Source organism: Rhinopithecus bieti, unplaced genomic scaffold (genome assembly GCF_001698545.2).
Source record: "Rhinopithecus bieti isolate Rb0 unplaced genomic scaffold, ASM169854v2 scaffold_30337, whole genome shotgun sequence".
NCBI classification, from domain to species: Eukaryota; Metazoa; Chordata; class Mammalia; order Primates; family Cercopithecidae; genus Rhinopithecus; species Rhinopithecus bieti.
In genome coordinates this window covers 388719-408072 of record NW_016813238.1, presented here as the reverse complement: position 1 = coordinate 408072, position 19354 = coordinate 388719, and the positions used below count along the sequence as shown (strand labels likewise).

The 19354-nt window shown below is 45.0% G+C and overlaps 2 protein-coding genes across 2 annotated transcripts in view; both read right to left on the bottom strand.

Moving 5' to 3' along the window:
• The window catches only part of UBA2 (ubiquitin like modifier activating enzyme 2), a 57924-nt gene extending 54390 nt beyond the window's left edge, over positions 1-3534 (bottom strand). Inside the window, 2 exon segments of the mRNA XM_017847872.1 lie at positions 953-1036; positions 3328-3534. Coding sequence (XP_017703361.1) covers positions 953-1036; positions 3328-3465 — 222 coding nt within the window. The 5' untranslated portion in view covers positions 3466-3534.
• A 2201-nt stretch (positions 3535-5735) lies between these two features.
• PDCD2L (programmed cell death 2 like) overlaps positions 5736-19354 on the bottom strand; it is a 21816-nt gene continuing 8197 nt past the window's right edge. The window contains exons 5-7 of the mRNA XM_017847870.1: positions 19046-19156; positions 10352-10500; positions 5736-5912 (exon numbers count right to left, since the gene is read on the bottom strand). Of these exons, the coding sequence (XP_017703359.1) occupies positions 5800-5912; positions 10352-10500; positions 19046-19156 (373 nt within the window). The 3' untranslated portion in view covers positions 5736-5799. The remainder of the gene's footprint in view (positions 5913-10351; positions 10501-19045; positions 19157-19354) is intronic.

Below are 19354 nucleotides of genomic sequence, written 5' to 3'. Positions count from 1 at the left end.
TTCATTCATTCACTTAACAAGTATTTACTGAGCATCTTGCATGTACCAGGAACTATACAATGTACATGTCAAGCAAGAGAGACATTAATCATATAGTAATCCAGATTAAGTTCAACTACAAAATCTGATAAATGCCATGAAAATGATAGGAAAACGCCAGGCATGGTGGCTCATGCCTGTAATCCCATCATTTGGGAGGCCAATGTGGGAGCATCTCTTGAAGTCAGGAATTCTAGGATGCAGCGAGCCACGACCGCATCACTGCACTCCAGCTCGGGGCGACAGAGTGAGACCCTATCTCAAAGAAAAAGAAAAGAAAATGATAGGAAAAGTAAAGGTTGTTATGAGAGAAAAACCAAGCTGACTTAGTCTAAAAGGTTTAGGAAAGTACTCCTGGAGAAGGAAGCCAAAATATGAAAGAAGAAAAGAGAAACGAGTGGGGTTTGCCAAACAGGTTGGGAGACAGGCAAAAGAAAGAGATGTTTTAAGACTCTGAATCACCAAGGAACATTAAAAAAAAAAACTAAACAAAGATCAGGGGGAACTGTCTTGTTTCAACTAGGACAGCAGCATAAGGCTACTCTAGCCCCCAAACACAGCAGTAGTCAACCTCTAGGGGGGTGTAGGAATATAAGGTGCATCCTAAGTAAACCATCAGCAACTTAAATATAAAGAGGCCATGAGTGTTACACCATTCACAGGATTATTTCCTTTTTAGAACAAAAAATGAGGGCTTAATCTTTTTTTTTTTTTTTTTTTGAGGCGGAGTCCACCCGGCCGAGGGCTTAATCTTTAGTCCTTTACTTCATATATCTTTATCCTTCACAATCTCTCAGCTGAAATGAGAGCTTCACCCATTTTTTCCCTTCTATAGGACAGGCAGGATTAATCTGGTATCACAAATAGATGTTCCATCAAATAATTATAGAAATGGTATGAGAAATATAGTTACCTGTGCCTTTGATCTTCCAACATGTTTCTTTTGAAACAAAAACTGTCTGTTGAGGTTGCTGACATCAATAGTATCCAGATCAATCTACAAATGCATAAACCTCAGATAAATGACAAATGTTTAAGTATGTTTGAGCTGTATTACTACTCTCTGCATCTATAATCCAGAACTTTTGATATTTGCTACATTAGTGGAGAAAACGTTTTTCGGATCCGCCATACTAAAACTGTTAAACTGATAAAGAATAATTTAATGCATGTAAGAATCTAGATTTAATGTCAGAGATAACCTTCAAAAATACTTTGAAAGAATGGCGGCCGGGCGCGGTGGCTCAAGCCTGTAATCCCAGCACTTTGGGAGGCCGAGACGGGTGGATCACGAGGTCAGGAGATTGAGACCATCCTGGTCTACACGGTGAAACCCCGTCTCTACTAAAAAATACAAAAAACTAGCCGGGCGACGAGGCGGGCGCCTGTAGTCCCAGCTACTCGGGAGGCTGAGGCAGGAGAATGGCGTAAACCCGGGAGGCGGAGCTTGCAGTGAGCCGAGATCGCGCCACTGCACCCCAGCCTGGGCGACCCCGTTTCAAAAAAAAAAAAAAAAAGAATGGCTTATTTTGTTTGTTTAATCATCCTGGCAAATGTTTCAGGAAATTCCTTGGATGCCATAAAAATATGTGAATTTATTAAAACTATATGTGCTGTTGAGGTAAACACTAAATATATTAATATATTTCTCTATGCCTGGAGTGGTGGCTCACACCTGTAATCCCAACACTTTGGTAGGATGAAGCGAGAGAATCGCTTGAGCCCAGGCGTTCAAGACCAGCCTAAGCAAAATAGTAAGACCCTGGTGGCTACAAGAAATACACGAATTAAAATTATCTGGGCATACCTATAGTCACAGCTACTCCGAGGCTGAGGTGGGAGGATCACTGGAGCCTGGGAGGCGGAGGTTGCAGTAAGCCGAGATCAGGCCACTGCATTCCAGTCTGGGTGACAGGGCGAGACCGTGTCTCAAAAAACAAAAAAAAATTCAAGTATTTCTTTCAATCGAATTACTCTTTCAAATACAAAATATTAAATTTAACCGTGTCCTGTTCTTTTTCTTTTTTGAGACAGGGTCTCGCTCTGTTGCCCAGGCTGGAGTGCAGTGGTGCAAACACAGCTCACTGCAGCCTTGACCTCCCAGGCTCAAGCGATCCTCCTGACACAGCCTCCTAGGGAGCTGGGACCACAGGCGCACACCACCACACCCCGCTGATTTTCTTTTCTTGTAGAGACAGCGTTTCTCTATGTTGCCCAGGTTGTGTTCTTTTTCTTAAATGATACATGGCAAACGTTTATTGAATTTTTGCTCCCTCCCTTGATTCAAGCCTTCATCCATACACAATTTCATTTACTATTAATTAACCTGAGAAATGTGAAAGGAAACTTTTCACATGGTTAAAAAAGTGTCATTAAGTTTTATCTAATTTTGGTTAAATACATAATATATAAAGGAAAGAAACAATGATTCAGTCGGCCATCTGTACTTTTTTGTTCATTCCATGTTTCTACTAGCCCTTAAGACGCTTTAACACACCCAAGGGCCAGTAACACCTCCAAACTCTAAAAAGTTTGCATTAGTAGAAATAACTTGATTCAAAATAGCACTGGCTTGTCAATGTACACCAATGCAAAGGGCACAATCCTAATGTCTTTAATGAAACAAGCCAGTGTACCGTCTACTGTGAGAGCAATGACAGTCACGCAGCCCGCGGGAGCCCTGCCACTCGCTCCCTGACCCAGGGTAAGTTACTCAACCCCAATGCGTCTCCCTTTCCTCATCTGTTAAAAATAAAGCGGGGTGGAAATAGCGTTTGCACTCCTCGGGTGGTGTGAAGATGGAGCGCGTTCCGTGTGTAAACCTTCTCGTAACCAGCGCTCGGGACGCGTTGGTCGCTATCATCGCCATCCTCCGCCCTGGGTCGTTACTTCGGAGTTAGGAGGGGGACCTCCAAATTAAAGTCACAACATCCGCGAGGGACTCAGTCCTCTCCCGCATCTCCTAACAGCCATGGATTTGTTTTGAAGGGAAGATACGAGGCAGCTTCACGCCCTCGAAGCGCCACACATTGGCGATGCTGGGGAGGCGGGGGCCCGCGGCCTTCTCTGCGTCCGGAGCCGGCCCATCGAGCGGAGGCCTGCCCCGTGCCCAAAGAACAGTCCCCTCCCGCGGGGGGCCACAACCCGGGCCTCTCAGCCTGCCCCCGCCCCGTAACTCCGGTCCTGGACTCCGGGCCCTGAGCCTCTGAGCCCCTCGAGCCCCGGAACCCCCGAACTCCAGCCCCCGCACCACAGCCCGCCATTCACCCGCGCGTGCCCGGCCCTCACCAGGTCGATGTGGGAGAAACCGGTGAGCACGAGGTTCTTGAGGAGCTCGCAGCCGATGCCGCCCGCCCCCACCACCAGCACCCGGCCCCCGGCCACCGCCTCAGCCAGCTCCCGGGGCAGCCCCCGCGACAGTGCCATGGCGGGACAACCACGAGCCGCGGCGGAGGCGGAGGCGGGAGAACCAAGCCGCGGCCGGAAGCGGGTGGGGGAAGGGCGGCCCGCTTTCCGCTCCTGCGCACTACGGCCTCCAGCAGACAGGCGGGGCCCAGCGCGCGGGGATGTGCGGCAGCCCGCGGGGACGGGCCGGCTCTTGCTAAGGGCTGGCGACCTCCCGCTGAGACCGGCAGTGTTATTCCCACACCAGCATAGGCCCGCCATGAGACCTAAAAAGTCCAAGGGTCGCCTTCTAGCCTGGGGTTTCAACTCCCAGCCAAGACTTCCTTACAGGTTAGAAAACTGATGTCACTATATGTAAGGAGCTCTTACAAATTAACAAGTGTCAACCTCCAAAAAACATAGGCAAAGGATGTGAACAGGAAACTCACAAAAAATTGGACAATATGATCAATAAGCGTATTAAAATGTAAACCACAAAAGAATCGCTTGAACCCTGGAGGTGGAGGTTGCAGTGAACCAAGATCGTGCCACTGCACTCCAGCCTGGGTAACAGAGCAAGACTCCGTCTCAAAAAACTAAACAAAAAAAAAAAGTAAACCATGCAAAATGGTAAAATTTTCACCCGCCGGGCACGGTGGCTCACGCCTGTAATCCCAGCACTTTGGGAGGCTGAGGCGGGCGGATCACGAGGTCAGGAGTTCGAAGCTGCGAGGTCAGGAGTTCAAAACCAGCCTGACATGGTGAAACCCCAGTCTCTATTAAAAATACAAAAATTAGCCAGGCGTGGTGGTGTGGGCCTGTAATCCCAGTTACTCGGGAGGCTGAGGTAGAGGCAGGTGAATTGTTTGAACCCAGGAGGCGGAGGTTGCAGTGAGCCGAGATTATGCCACTGCACTCCAGCCTGGGCAACAGACTGTCTAAAAAAAAAAACCAGCTGGGCGTGGTGGCACAAGCCTGTTACTCAGGAGGCTGAGGCAGGAGAATTGCTTGAACCCAGGAGGCGGAGGTCGCACTACTGCACTCCAGCCTGGGCGATAAGAGCAAGACTCTGTCTTAAAAAAAAAAAAAAAAAAGTTTTCACCTACTAAACTGGTAGAAAGAAAAAACAAGTAACACTTAACAAGGTATTGAGAAACAAGCACTCCCACACACTCCAGGTAAGGATTCCAAAGCAAAGCTTCTCTAGAAGGTATGGTGGCTTGTACTTGTAATCCCGGTTACTCAGGAGGCTGAGGCAGGAGGATCACTTAAGCCTGAGAGGTTGAGGCTGCAGTGAGCTATGACTTTACCACTGCCCTTCAGCCTGAGACAGAGCAAGACCCTGTCTCGAAGAAAGAAAAAAAAAAAAAAAAACCCTAAAATTGTGTACAACTTTCGACTCATTCATTCCAATTCTAGAAAACTGTCCTGTAGCAGTTATCATTGATTTAAAAAACAAATAAATAGATTTAGCTATAGGGATGGCCATCATGGGAATAAAATTTGGAAAAAACCAAGTAACCAAGTGACTAAAAATTGTGTAAAGCTTTTGATGTATATTTAAAAAATACAGCAATTATAAATTATGTTGTGGGAAAAATATTAATGGGAAAATGCTCCAAATATAATGTTAAATATAAGAGACAAGCCCACCCCATGATCACCTGGGCCTCATTATCCTTATCTACACAGGCAGAGCATGTCTGAACATGGCTGGGATTGTTTTTATACTGCTGTTACGGGGCTGAAGAAGGGAAGGGGTTGATCATGTTAAAAATAAAGAAAAGGGAGACTGGAAGGCAGCTGGATAAAGGGACAGTCTCCAGAACAGAGTAAAGACCCCTTCCTGGGATGCAGCAGGAGGAGAAGGTGGGAGTGGGTGAGGGCGGGGACCTGGGCTGATGAACATGGGCAGGTCTAAACAGCAAGGTCACAGAGCAAGAACCTCCAGCAGCTAGAGCAGATTCGGTGGCTTGATCAGGTGCCAAAAATAGCATAGGGAGCACTGAAGTGCAGGTGTCAGAGGTGTAAACAAGAGGCAGACCACTGCTCTTGGCTCTTCGCTGCTCTCCCTCCCCGCTAGAATGCCCACCAGGATGGCTGTGCAGGCAACACCAGCCCTCTGGACTAGAGAGGAGCTACCTTCCTAGCTGCCACTGTGACAGCTGGCCCTGGACCCTGGAAGGGCAGACCAACCCACAGTCAGGAGGTCCTGGCCCAGCCCCAGCCCAGGCACCAGCACCCAAAGGCAAAAGCAACTCAGAAAACAGAGGTTAATAACTTGTGAGTTAAAATAAGGTACATACACACATATTTGAACATAAAAATTGTTTTAATTTATATTAATAAAAGGAAGTGCTCTACTTAAACAATAATTCATCTGGGTCTTCTTGTATAATACAAAATTCTTCCATGGGGTCTGATGATTTGGGGCCAGCAACTCTTCTCACATGTGTAAACTAGAATTGTTCCAAATTCCACAGAAAGACCTGAAAAATACAATGTATTCAGGCTTCCAGCAAAAAGAGTTATGAGACTGATGTTACTAAAAGGAGTGATTTTACCTTACAAGCTGAAAAAATAATTAGGTAAAGCAAAAACAGTGCTTACTGCTTTCAGCTATAACAGAATCACAGTCTATCCTATAATAAGTGAATATTGATAACAAAAAGCAGAATTAATTTAAAGTGGAAGGAAAATGTACTTTAAAAATAAACAAAAATTTCAACAAGTCTTCATTACAACTGTCTAGCTATCTGATGTTGAAAATCTATATTAAAATATATCACAGAGCCTTTGGCTAGGTATGATGGCTCATGCCTGAGTTCCCCGCACTTTGGGAGGCCGACGGGGAAGGACAGCTTGAGCCCAGCCTAGGCAACATAGTGAGACACCTGTCTCTACAAAAAAAAAAAAAAAAAGTTAAAGGAAAAAAAAAAAATCTCTCTCTCTCTCTCATATAGCCTGGTTGACATAGTGAGACTTTACTAAAAAAAAAAAAATTCACTGGGTGTAATGGTGCACACCTGTAGTCCCAGCCACTTAGGAGACTAAGGCAGGGGATCACTTGAGCCCAGGAGATAAAGGCTGCAATGAACTATGATTGCACCACCGTACTCTGGCCTGGGTGACAGAGTGAGACCCTGTCTTAAAAAAATAAATAAATAAAATAAAATAAAAATAAAAGAGAAATATATATATCATAGAACACACTAGTGCCAAGAAAGGATAAGGATTCAGGAAAAAAAAAAACCCTAAGAGTTTATAGAAAATTATGCCATAAAAAAAAGGATACCAAGAAAACATAAGCAATAAGAACTCCTGATGATATTAGAACAGAAAAGCAGGAGTCAAAAGGATGACGTAGGCAATGATTTGCAGCAGCAAAGGAGAAATACATTGTTTAAAAATGTATGCATTGGCTGGGCACAGCATATTGGCTCATGCCTATAATCCCAGCACATTGGGAGGCTGAGGCAGGAGAATTGCTTGAACCTGGGAGGTGGAGGTTGCAGAGAGGAGAGATGGTGCCACTGCGCAATGGAGCAAGACTCTGTCTCAAAAAACAAAAGAAAAAAAATGAAAAAATGGCAGAGTTTAACTGGTATATGACCTTCCTCTAGGAGCATGTGACTGGTAAGGGAAAAGCGCCTCAAGTGAGCATGTCTACAACTCCAGTAAAAACACTGCGCATGCGGCCTCTCCCAAGGGCTGGCGGGCCACTATGCATATGGACAGCCCATCCCAAGGGAAGAAACAAGAGAAGTAACACAAGACCCAGGAAGTATAAAACCCCAAGTCAAAGATCAAAAATGGACACTTCAATCTCTCAGGTTGCCTGCTTGGCCCCCTCTTCCAACTGTATTTACTTCCTTTCATTGCTGCTCTAAAACTTTTTAATAAGTTTTCACTCCTGCTCTAAAATTTGCTTTGGTCTCTCCTCTGTCTTATGTGCCTCGGTCAAATTCTTTCTTCTAAGGAGGCAAGAACTGAGGTTACTACAGACCCCTACAGATTCACCACTGCTAACAGTATTGTGGCAAAAATGTTAGTTACAAAGGGGGGAAAAAATCAGACCACCCTCATACCTCTACAAAGCTACATTCCATGCAAAAGACATTTCTATATAAGTGAAAAATCTCAGAGACTAGAATGCCCATAAGCCCTTCCAGAAAAATATATTTCCCAGTGAGACTGAACCACCAGATGACAGGAGGCACCAGGGCAATGGCTGGCAGGGCTTTCACTGTCAGAAGACAACACAGGGGTCTACAAGGTTCTGAAAAGAGAAAGTGGGATTTAAAAATTTTATACATGGGTTGCCCCTCAAATATGAAGCCACATTACCATGCACAATCTGAAGCAAGGCACTTCTGAGCCCTCCTAAAAGCTATTACTTGAGAAAATCCAGCTACTGAAAAAAGAATCAAAATAAAATAGGAATAAAAAAGCTCATTGTAAGAGTGGTGATGAACACGGAATCCATTTACACATAGAATTAAGGCTATCCAAACAGCTGTGATAATTATGATACTGGCTGGGCGCGGTGGCTCATGCCTGTAATCCCAGCACTTTGGGAGGTCAAGGTGGACAGATCACTTGAGGTCAGGAATTCGAGACCAGCCAACATGGCAAAACCCCGTCTCTATTAAAAATACAAAACTAGCAGGGTGTGGTGGTGGGCACCTGTAATCCCAGCTACTCGGGAGGCTGAGGCAGGAGAATCGCTTGAACCTGGGAGGCAGAGGTTGCAGTGAGCCGAGACAGTGCCACTACACTCCAGCCTGGCTGCAGATTGAGGCTCCGTCTCAAAAAAAAAAAAAAGATACTGGGTCCGGGCGTGGTGGCTCATGCCTATAATCCAAGCACTTTGGGATGCCGAGGCAGGTCAGGAGTTTGAGACCAGCCTGGTCAACAATAGTGAAACCTGTTTCTACTAAAAGTACAAAAAATTAGCTGGGTGTGGTGGTGGGCACCTTTAATCCCAGCTCTTCATGAGGCTGAGGCAGGAGAATCACTTGAACCTGGGAGGCAGAGGTTGCAGTGAGCTGAGATTGCGCCACTGCACTCCAACCTGGGCGAAACTCCGTCTCAAAAAAAAAAAAAAACACAAATATTTCAAGGTAGGAATAGGGTATGAATTTCCTTATCTACTATGGTAAGGAGCCAGATGCATATTATCTAAAACTGAAACATAGGAAGAATGTAATTTTCTGTTAACAACAGAAGCACCTTTCAGAAACTTGGGCCTCTTGGGTAAAGAACCTATTACCAAAAGTCCAGGCCAGGCGAGGTGGCTCACGCCTGTAATCCCAGCACTTTGGGAGGCCAAGACGGGCAAATCACGAGATCAGGAGATTGAGACCATCCTGGCTAACACGGTGAAACCCTGTCTCTACTAAAAATACAAAAAAAAAATTAGCCGGGCGTGGTGGTGGGCACCTGTAGTCCCAGCTCCTAGGGAGGCTAAGGCAGGAGAACGGCGTGAACCCAGTGGGCAGAGCTTGCGGTGAGTGGAGATCATGCCACTGCACTCCAGCCTGGGCAACAGAGCGAGACTCCATCTCAAAAAAAAAAAAAAAAAATTCCAGTAACTGCTTCACTTATACTTAACATTCCTTCTGTTAATTTGTACAAAAATTTATTCTAAGACTTTTAATTACCATGTTAGTGAATTTCCCTATTTTAGGAAAATTATTTTCGTCTAGCCATCCATACATTCATCTAACTTGCTGTTTGTCTTTATGTCAAAAATTATTATTGGAATAATGGTTATTAACATTGATAATAGTTGTAATTTCTGGCCAAGCATGGTTCATGCTTGTAATCACTTTGGGAGGTCAAGGCAGGAGGATCACTTGAGTCTAGAGTTTGAGACCAGCCTGGGCAACATGGCGAAACCCTGTCTCTACAAAAAATGCAAATTCCAGCCTGGCCAACACAGTGAAACCCCATCACTACTAAAAATACAAAAACTAGACGGGCCTGGTGGCGGACACCTGTAATCCCAGCTACTGGGGAGGCTGAGGGAGGGGAATTGCTAGACCCCGGGAAGTAGAGACTGCAGTGAGCCGAGAACGTACCACTGCCCTCCAGCCCAGGCGACAGGAGAGAGACTCTGTCTCAAAAAATAAATAAATCAGGCCGGGCGCGGTGGCTCAAGCCTGTAATCCCAGCACTTTGGGAGGCTGAGACGGGCGGATCACGAGGTCAGGAGATCGAGACCATCCTGGCTAACACGGTGAAACTCCGTCTCTACTAAAAAATACAAAAAACTAGCCGGGCGAGGTGGCGGGCCCCTGTAGTCCCAGCTACTCGGGAGGCTGAGGCAGGAGAATGGCATAAACCCGGGAGGCGGAGCTTGCAGTGAGCTGAGATCCGGCCATTGCACTCCAGCCTGGACAACAGAGCCAGACTCCGTCTCAAAAAAAAAATCAATCAATCAATCAATATATATATATATATATAAAAAGACTGGCTGGATTACAAATTTCTTTCTTTTTCTGTTTTCTGAGACAGAGTCTCACTCTGTCACCAGGCTGGAGTGCGTTGGCGCGATCTTGGCTCACTGCAACCTCCACCTCCTGGGTTCAAGCGATTCCCCACCTCAACCTCCCAAGCAGCTGGGACTACAGGCACATGCCACCATGCCCAGCTAATTTTTTATATTATAGTAGAGACAGGGTTTCACCACACTGGCCAGGAAGGCCTTGATCTCTTGACCTCGTGATCCGCCCACCTGGGCCTCCCAAAGTGCTGGGATTACAGCCATGAGCCACCACTCCTGGCCTAAATTTCTTAAAATAATTTTTTAATTCCCAAATTTTCTATAATTTGCTTACGATATTTTATAAGTAAACAAAAGGTTTTCATTTATTTAAAATAATGCCAGAAATCCACAAACTCAAATTAATAAAGGGATTCTCACCTAAATTAGCACTCTTGAGCATGCTGACCAGTGCTGGCATAAGCTGAAACTCAAATATCCTTCGGCCTCCACACTGGCTGCAGGCTGGAAGCTCAGTGACTTCTGATGTAGGGCAGGTCAGAAAGAGTGGCTCTCCACTCCAGGAATACCTAGGACAAGGAAACAAAGAACCCCGAATTAGAGCCACACAAGTCACATTCTAGCATCTAAGGCCGTGCTTTGCAACTTTTCTTTGTTTCTTGCAGAAATCCTCCAAAGGCCCAAAAACCTAGCACCATGGCTATAAAGCATAGCAAGATATCTGGAAATCTTGTCAGTGTTCGATTCGAAGTCTCAAAGGCACTAAAGTCAACGTTCAATTGAATCTAGGTAAAGCTGCGACGAAGTTCAGACCCAGCTCCACTACAGATTAAATGGAATCAGCCCTCCACACTACTGGCCTTACAGAGGAAGGGGCATGCCTTAGAGCAGAAGTCCCCAACCCCCAGGCCATGGACCCCCAGGTCAGGGACCAGTACTGGTCGGTAGTCTATTAGGAATAGGGCCATGCAGCAGGAGGTGAGCAACAGGCAAGCGAGCATTACCACCTGATCTCCACCTCCTGTCCCATCAGCAGCATGAGATTCTCATAGGAACGCAAACCCTATTGTGAACTGCACATGCGAGGGATCTAGGCTGCGTGCTCCTTATGAGACTCTAATGCCTGATGATCTGAGGTGAACAGTTTCATCCCAAAACCATGCCCATCGCCCCCCACCCCAGTCTGTGAAAAAATTGCCTTCCACGAACCAGTCCCTGGTGCCAAAAAGGTCAGGGACCACTGCCTTAGAAGGAAGAAATATTCACTTCCATTTTGGGGTTTTGTTTTGTTTTGTTTTTTAGATAGAGCCTTTTTCTGTTGCCCAGGCTAGAGTGCAGTGGCACAATCACAGCTCACTGCAGCCTTGACCCCCTGGGCTCAAACAGTCCTCTGACCTCAGCCTCCTGAGTAGCTGGGAACAGATGCGCATCACCATACCCAGCTAGTTTTTTTAAAAAATTTTGTAGAGACAGGGTCTTGCTATACTGCCCAGGCTGGTCTCAAACTCCTGGCCTCAAGTGATCCTCCCACCTCAGCCTCCCAAAGTGCTATGATTACAAATGTGAGCCACATATCCAGCTCACTTCAATACTACTGTTCTTCGATATATAATTTCTGGTAATCATTTTAAAAGTTACTAAACATGCAAAGAAGCAGGAAAATTTAACCCATAAAGAAAGTTAAGGCAACGAGACCCATGGACAAGATGATAAATTTATCAGACAAAAACTTTAAAATACCAATAATAAATACGTTAAAAAAAAAAAAAAAAAAAAACCAGTGGAAAAAGGTAGACCAGGTGCAGTGGCTCACACCTGTAATTCCAGCACTTTGGGAGGCTGAGGCGGGTGAATCACCTGAGGAGAGGAGTTCGAGATCAGCCTGGCCAACATGGTAAAACCCCATCTCTACTAAAACTACAAAAATTAGCCGGGCACAGTGGCAGGTGCCTGTAATCCCAGCTGCGGGGGAGGCTGAGGCTGAGGCTGCAGAATCACTTAAACCTGGAAGGCAGAGGTTGCAGTGAGCTGAGATTGCTCCACTGCAATCCAGCCTGGATGACACAGCGAGACTCCTTCTCAAATAATAATAATAATAATAATAATACAAAAATTAGCCAGACATAGTGGTGCACGCCTGTGGTCCCAGCTACTTTGGAGGGTGTGGCAGAAGGATCACTTGAGCTCAGGAGTCTGAGGCTGCAGTGAGCCATGACTGCACCACTGCACTCCAGCCTACGCAACAGAACAAGACTCAATCTCTAAATAAACAAAACAAAAAAACAAAAAAAAAGCAACATAAAGAGTTAAAAATAAAAGACAAAAAAGGAACAAAATAGCAAACTAAAAATACTCAAGTCACTGACAAGCAGGTTCAATAAAAGGAATACAGAAACAAAAACAAAAAACCCCACCAAATGCAAAGCCAGGTGTGGTGACAAATGCCTATAACCCTAGCAATTTGGGAGCCTGAGGTGAGGGAATTGCTTGAGTCCAGGAGTTCAAGACCAGCCTAGACGACATAGTGAGACGCCCATCTCTTTAAAACAAAAGGAAAGAAAAAAGAAATGGAGGAAGAAACAATAACAGAATAAAATTAACCCAACATGGCAGGGTGCAGTGGCTCATGCCTGTGATCCTAGCATTTTGTGAGGCAGGCGGGTCACCTGAGGTCAAAAGTTTGAGACCAGCCTGGCCAACACGGCAAAACCTGTCTCTACTAAAAATACAAAAAAATTAGCCAGGCATGGTGGTGTGCACCAGTAATCCCAGCTACTCAGGAGGCTGAGGCAGGAGAATTGCTGAACCTGGGAGGCAGAGGTTGCAGTGAGCCGGGATTGTGCCACTGCACTCCAGCCTGGGCAACAGAGCAAGACTCTGTCTCAAAATAAATAAATAAATAAATAAATAAATAAATAAATAAATAACCCAACAATACCAACGATTAAAGATATTGCATATTCCGTGTTAAAAAAAAACCATAACTGTTAAGTTGAACTTGATCAAAATTTAAAGCCATCTGTCAGAATCTGTTTGAGTGCTAAAAAAATTAAATTGAAAAAGGACTTGTACTCTTGACCATATGAAGAATTCCTAAACTCAGTAACACAAACACAAACAATACGGCAAGAGATTTGAATGACTCTTTATCCAAGATGATATACAGAGATGGAAAACAAGCACTTGAAATGATGCTCAACATCATTTGCCATTTGAGGAAATGCAAATTAAAGCCACAATAAAATGCCACTACACACCTTCTTAAATGGCTAAAATTAAAAACTGAACATCCCAAACATTAGCGAAGATATACAGGGAGTAGAGTTCTTAAAAAACAGCTAGTGGGAACAGAAATGGCATAACCACTTTGGAAAATGGTTTGGCCTGTTTCTTAACAAGTTAAACATGCATATACCACATAATACAATCATTCTATTCCTAGGTATCTACTCCCACAAAATCAAAACATGCCTTACAAAGAGATGTAAACAAATGTTCATAGCAGCTTTATTTATAATAGCCAAACACTGGAAATAACCCAAATATCCATCAACTGGTAAATGTATAGTGGCATATCCATACAATGGAATATGACACAGTGGTCAAAAGGAATAAACTATTGATACATGCAATAAGAATGAATCTTGAAGTATGCTAAGTGAATAAAACCAGACCAAAAAAAAAAAAGTATATCCCGTGTGACCTTATATATTTTCACAGGAAATGCACTAAGGTGCGACAGAAAGATGATCAGTGGTTGCCTGGGGATTGGGGGAGCAGCACCGGACAGGGTAGGCAAGAACTTGCGAAGGAGCATGAGGAAACTTCTGGCAGGGAGGAATATGTTTACTGTCTTGATTGTTGTGATTTCAGGGGTGTATACAGATGTCAACTTATCTAAGTGCATACTGTAAAAATATAGGCAGTCTGTTGTATGTCAATTGTACCTCAGTAAAGCTGCTGAAAAATAAATGTAAACAGACACACTTCACTATAGAAGATACATAGATGCCAAATGAGCACATGGGAAGATGCTCAACATCATTTGTTATTAGGAAAATGCAAATTCAAACCACAAGGAAATACCACAACCACCTACTAGAATGGCTACAATGTAAAAGATTGACAATATTTTTAAAACCACCACCAGGCTAGGTTTCTCAATGCCAACCATTCCTATACTCCCTGTATTTCAGTATTTGCATATTTAGTTCTTATTCCATTAAGGAAAAATTCCCAATGTTATCTTTGAATATTGTTTCTGATCCATCCATTAGGTTCTCTATTTTGGAGACCAATTCTCCTCATAGTAAATACAATTATGAATCCTTGCTCAAGTCTTTATACCAGTACTTTGATCTTTAGCCAAGTCTATTATGCTCCCAAATTTTTTTTTTTTTTTTTTTAAGACAGAGCCTCACTCTGTCACCCAGGCTGCAATGCAATGGCGCAGTCTCCGTCCGCTGCAAACTCCGCCTCCTGGGTTCAAGCAATTCTCCTGCCTCCGCCTCCTGAGTAGCTGGGACTACAGGCGCCCGCCACCACGCCCAGCTAGTTTTTCTATTTTTAGTAGAGATGGAGTTTCACCATATTGGCCAGGCTGGTCTGGAATTCCTGACCTTGTGATCCGCCTGCCTTGGCCTCTCAAAGTGCTGGGATTACAGGTGTGAGCCACCACGCCCGGCCTATGTTCCTTATATTCTATATGTATTAGATATGTAATGTCATGGGGCTTGGTTTCTTTAGCAATTCAATTTCTGATTCATACATACTTTATTTTTGCACCGTTGAACCCTTGTTTTATGGAATCTATTGTCTTATGAATAGACATACATTCATTCTTATACATTTTGAAGCATCTGCTGGGACTGATGTGCTCCTTGGATTATATTTTATTTTATTTTTTGAGACAGAGTCTCACTCTGTCGCCCAGGCTTGAGTGTAGCGGCACTATCTCAGCTCACTGCAACCTCCACCTCCCAGGTTCAAGCGATTCTCCTGCCTTAGCCTCCTGAGTAGCTGGGACTATAGGCGCCCACCACCACGCCCAGCTAATTTTTGTATTTTTAGTAGAGACAGGGTTTCACCAGGTTGGCTAGAATAGTCTCGATCTACTGACCTCATGATCCACCTGCCTTGGCCTCCCAAAGTGTTGGGATTACCGGTGTGAGCCACCGAGCCCAGCTGGATATTTTCTAGCAGACTTGGTTCTTGAGCCTTTTGTATGTTCTCTTCATTTCCTTAGCTATTCTTGCCACAGTATGATTACCTGGGTGGCATGCTATTTTTCATCTAGCTCATGCCTAAAGGGTGCAACTCAGTTTAGACCATCTATTTGCTCTGAAATGTCCGCAGAGGTTCTCATTGATTTCCTGTCCATCTCATATGAGGCCTGTTTTCCCCTCTCTAGGAGTACTGCCCATTTCCTCTGCATTTCTGTAGGTAGTAAAAGAGGGAACTGGGGTGAGGAAATAGTTCTTCTGGGACTGGATGCAATCTTCATTAGAATACCTGGACTTTGCTTTTTCCTCTGAGACAGTGTAAAATACTGTATGTTGAGAAAGATCAGGCCGGGCGCGGTGGCTCAAGCCTGTAATCCCAGCACTTTGGGAGGCCGAGACGGGCGGATCACGAGGTCAGGAGATCGAGACCATCCTGGCTAACATGGTGAAACCCCGTCTCTACTAAAAAATACAAAAAACTAGCCGGGCGAGGTGGCGGGCGCCTGTAGTCCCAGCTACTCGGAGGCTGAGGCAGGAGAATGGCGTAAACCCGGTAGGCGGAGCTTGCAGTGAGCTGAGATCCGGCCACTGCACTCCAGCCTGGGCGACAGAGCGAGACTCCGTCTCAAAAAAAAAAAAAAAAAAAGAGAAAGATCCCACTCTAGTGGAGGCGAAATTGCCCTTAACTTTCCAATCATTGCTCTGACTCATCATGGAACAAAGGAATGTTGCTTCTGAGAGGCAATCCCCAATTCCTACACCACCTCCCCACCACACCCAGTTCTTCAGCCAACATGGTGGAGGAGGTCCACCATCCTCCACATTAGGACATGCAAATTCTCCTGTGTGCTTCCTTCCAGACATTATTAACTGAAAATTCTTAGGTCAGGTGCGGTGGCTCATGCCTGTCATCCCAGCACTTTGGGAGGCTGAGGTGGGTGGATCACCAGAGGTCAGGAGTTCGAGACCATACTGGCCAACACGGTGAAATCTCATCTCTACTAAAAATACAAAAATTAGCCAGGCATGGTGGCACATGCCTGTAGTCCCAGCTACTCAAAAGGCAGAACTGCTTGAACCCAGAAGATGGAGGTTGCAGTGAGCTGAGATCGTACCACTGCACTCCAGCCTGGGGGACAGAAACAGACTCCGTTTCCAAAAAAAGAAAATTCTTTGTGGACTCAGTATATTTTAGGCAGGTAAGAGAAAAGGCCTGTGGGATTAGAACTTGCACTTAACCATGCCAGAAATTTCTGTACCTTTCTCTGCAAAGACTAAATTAGTTACATAAGTGAATAAATACATGTGAAACACTCAAGAACTTTATTAGACATTTACTGATATTATATCCTGGGCTATCACTTTGAGTTTTATAGTACTAAGCCCTTTTCCTTTTTTCTTTTTTTTTTTGAGACGGAGTCTCGCTCTGTCGCCCAGGCTGGAGTGCAGTGGCCGGATCTCAGCTCACTGCAAGCTCCACCTCCCGGGTCCACGCCATTCTCCTGCCTCAGCCTCCCGAGTAGCTGGGACTACAGGCGCCCGCCACCGCGCCCGGCTAATTTTTTGTATTTTTTAGTAGAGACGGGGTTTCACTGTGTTAGCCAGGATGGTCTCGACCTCCTGACCTTGTGATCCGCCCGCCTCGGCCTCCCAAAGTGCTGGGATTACAGGCTTGAGCCACCGCGCCCGGCCCCTTTTCCTTTTTTCAATGCTGATAAAACGGAATTTCTTTTTAAATATTTATTGATTTGGGCTAATTTTAGCTTTTAGATTCACTGTGGTACGTATCAGAGAAAAGGCCATTTGAGCTAATTCTGCCCACTTTGTCTGGACCTGTTTTACTATTTTATAAACTATACCTGCTACTTTTATAAACCATACCTGCTGGGTATGTCATTTCCTCTGAGGCCTTCCTGATAGCCTACCTAAAATAGCTCTATTTTTTCCTCATTTATCACTTATGGAAATCATACAGGTTTTTTTTTTTTTGAGATGGAGTCTCGCTCTGCTGCCCAGGCTGGAGTGCAGTGGTGCAATCTCGGCTCCCTGCAAGCTCCACCTCCTGGGTTCATGCCATTCTCCTGCCTCAGCCTCCTGAGTAGCTGGGACTACAGGCGCCCACCACCTAGCCCACCTAATTTTTTTTTGTATTTTTAGTAGGAACGGGGTTTCAGCATGTTAGCCAGGATGGTCTCGATCTCACCGCAGGATCCACCCTCCTCGGCCTCCCAAAGTGTTGGGATTACAGGCATGAGCCACCACACCCGGCCCATACACGTTTGTTTCTAATCTCCCACACTAGAAAATAAAATATATGGACCGGGGCAGGACAGTGGCTCAAACCTGTAATCCCAGCACTTTGGAAGGCTGAGTCGGGCAGATCATTTGAAGTCAGGAGTTCAATACCAGCCTGACCAACATGGTGAAACTCCATCTCTACTAAAAATACAAAAAGTAGTCGGGTGTGGTGGCTGTAATCCTATACTCAGGAGGCTAAGGCAGGAGACTCTTTTAAACCCAGGAGGCGGAGGTTGCAGTGAGCCAGGATCACACCACCGCACTCCAGTCTAGGTGGCAGAGCAAGACTCTGTCCCAGAAAATAAAATAAATTAAAAAATAAAATAAATATATGAGCCGGGGTTGTGGCTGATGCCGGTAATCCCAGCACTTTGGAAGGCCATGGCAGGAGGATCACTTGAGGCCAGGAGTTTGAGAGCACACTGAGCAACATGATCAGATCCCATCTCTACAAAATACATTTTTAAAAAAATTAGCCACACGTGGTGGCACACACCTGTAGTTCTAGATACTTAGGAGGATCGCTTGAGCCCAAGAGGAAATGGTTATAGTGACAATGCTCACGCCACTGCACTCCAGGGTGGGCAACAGACTGAGACCCTCTCTCCAAAAAAAAAAAAAAATTAATAATAATAATAGTCCAGGCACAGTGGCTCATGCCTGTAATCCTAGAACAAACTCTGAGAGGCCAAAGCAGGTGGATGGCTTGAGCCCAGAAGTTTGGAACCAGCCTGGCCAACATGGTGAAATACCATTTTTAAAAAAATACACAAAAATTAGCTGGGCGTGGTAGCATGTGCCTGTAGTCCCAGCTACTTGGGAGGCTGAGGTGGGAAGATCGCTTGAGCCCAGGAGGGTGCACTGGGCTATGATTGATCACACCACTGCACTCAAGCCTGAGCAACAGAGCAAGACCCTGTCAAAAAACAACAACAAAAAAAATTAAAGCCAGGTGTGGTGACTCACACTTGTATCTCAGAACTTTGGGAGGCCGAGGCGGGCAGAATACATGAGGCCAGCAGTTCGAGACCAGTCTGGCAACGTGGTGAAACCCCGTCTCTACTAAAATACAAAAAAAAAAAATTAGCCGGGCATGGTGGCGGGCACCTATAATCCCAGCTACTCAGGAGGCTGAGGCAGGAGAATTGCTTAAACCCGAGAGGTGGAGGTTGCAGTGAGCCAAGATCACGCCACTACACTCCAGCGTGGGCGACAGAGCGTGACTCTCTCTCAAAGGAAAAAAAAAATTAAATTAATAATAATAATAAAGGCCATGAGAACACGGACTTTGTGCCATTTCCTGCTATAACTGCAGCACCTACAAATAGCAGCACCTGGCATGCAGAATAGACTCCGTAAGTATTTGTTAGACAAATGAGTGCGCTTTACCTTACTGAATCCTTCTACACAACTGAATCCTCCTATACATCCTATAACGTAGGTATTAGGTCCTATAAAGCAGGTATTAGGTTCTCTCTTGATTTGGGGAATACTGTAGGTTTTGCTTTTCTCATATTTTCCTGTGTTTTCCAAACGAACATGTATTACCTTTATAATCAAGGAAAATAATAAAATGAACTGTGCCTTTTTTTACCTCAAAATCTGCTCCTGACAACCAGCAATTCGCTTCATGAATTTGTAAAACGTCTGATTTCCACTTTTAATTACGGTTTTCTCATATTTTTCATCACCATCATTAGAAAGGCTAAAAACAGAAGCAGAAAACACTTGTGAATGTCTATATCCAGAAAATTACAGCATTTGCAAGAGGAAACAAGATAATTTTCTTTTAAAAAAATTTATCGGGCCGGGTGCGATGGCTCAAGCCTGTAATCCCAGCACTTTGGGAGGCCAAGGTGGGCGGATCACGAGGTCAGGAGATCGAGACCATCCTGGCTAACAT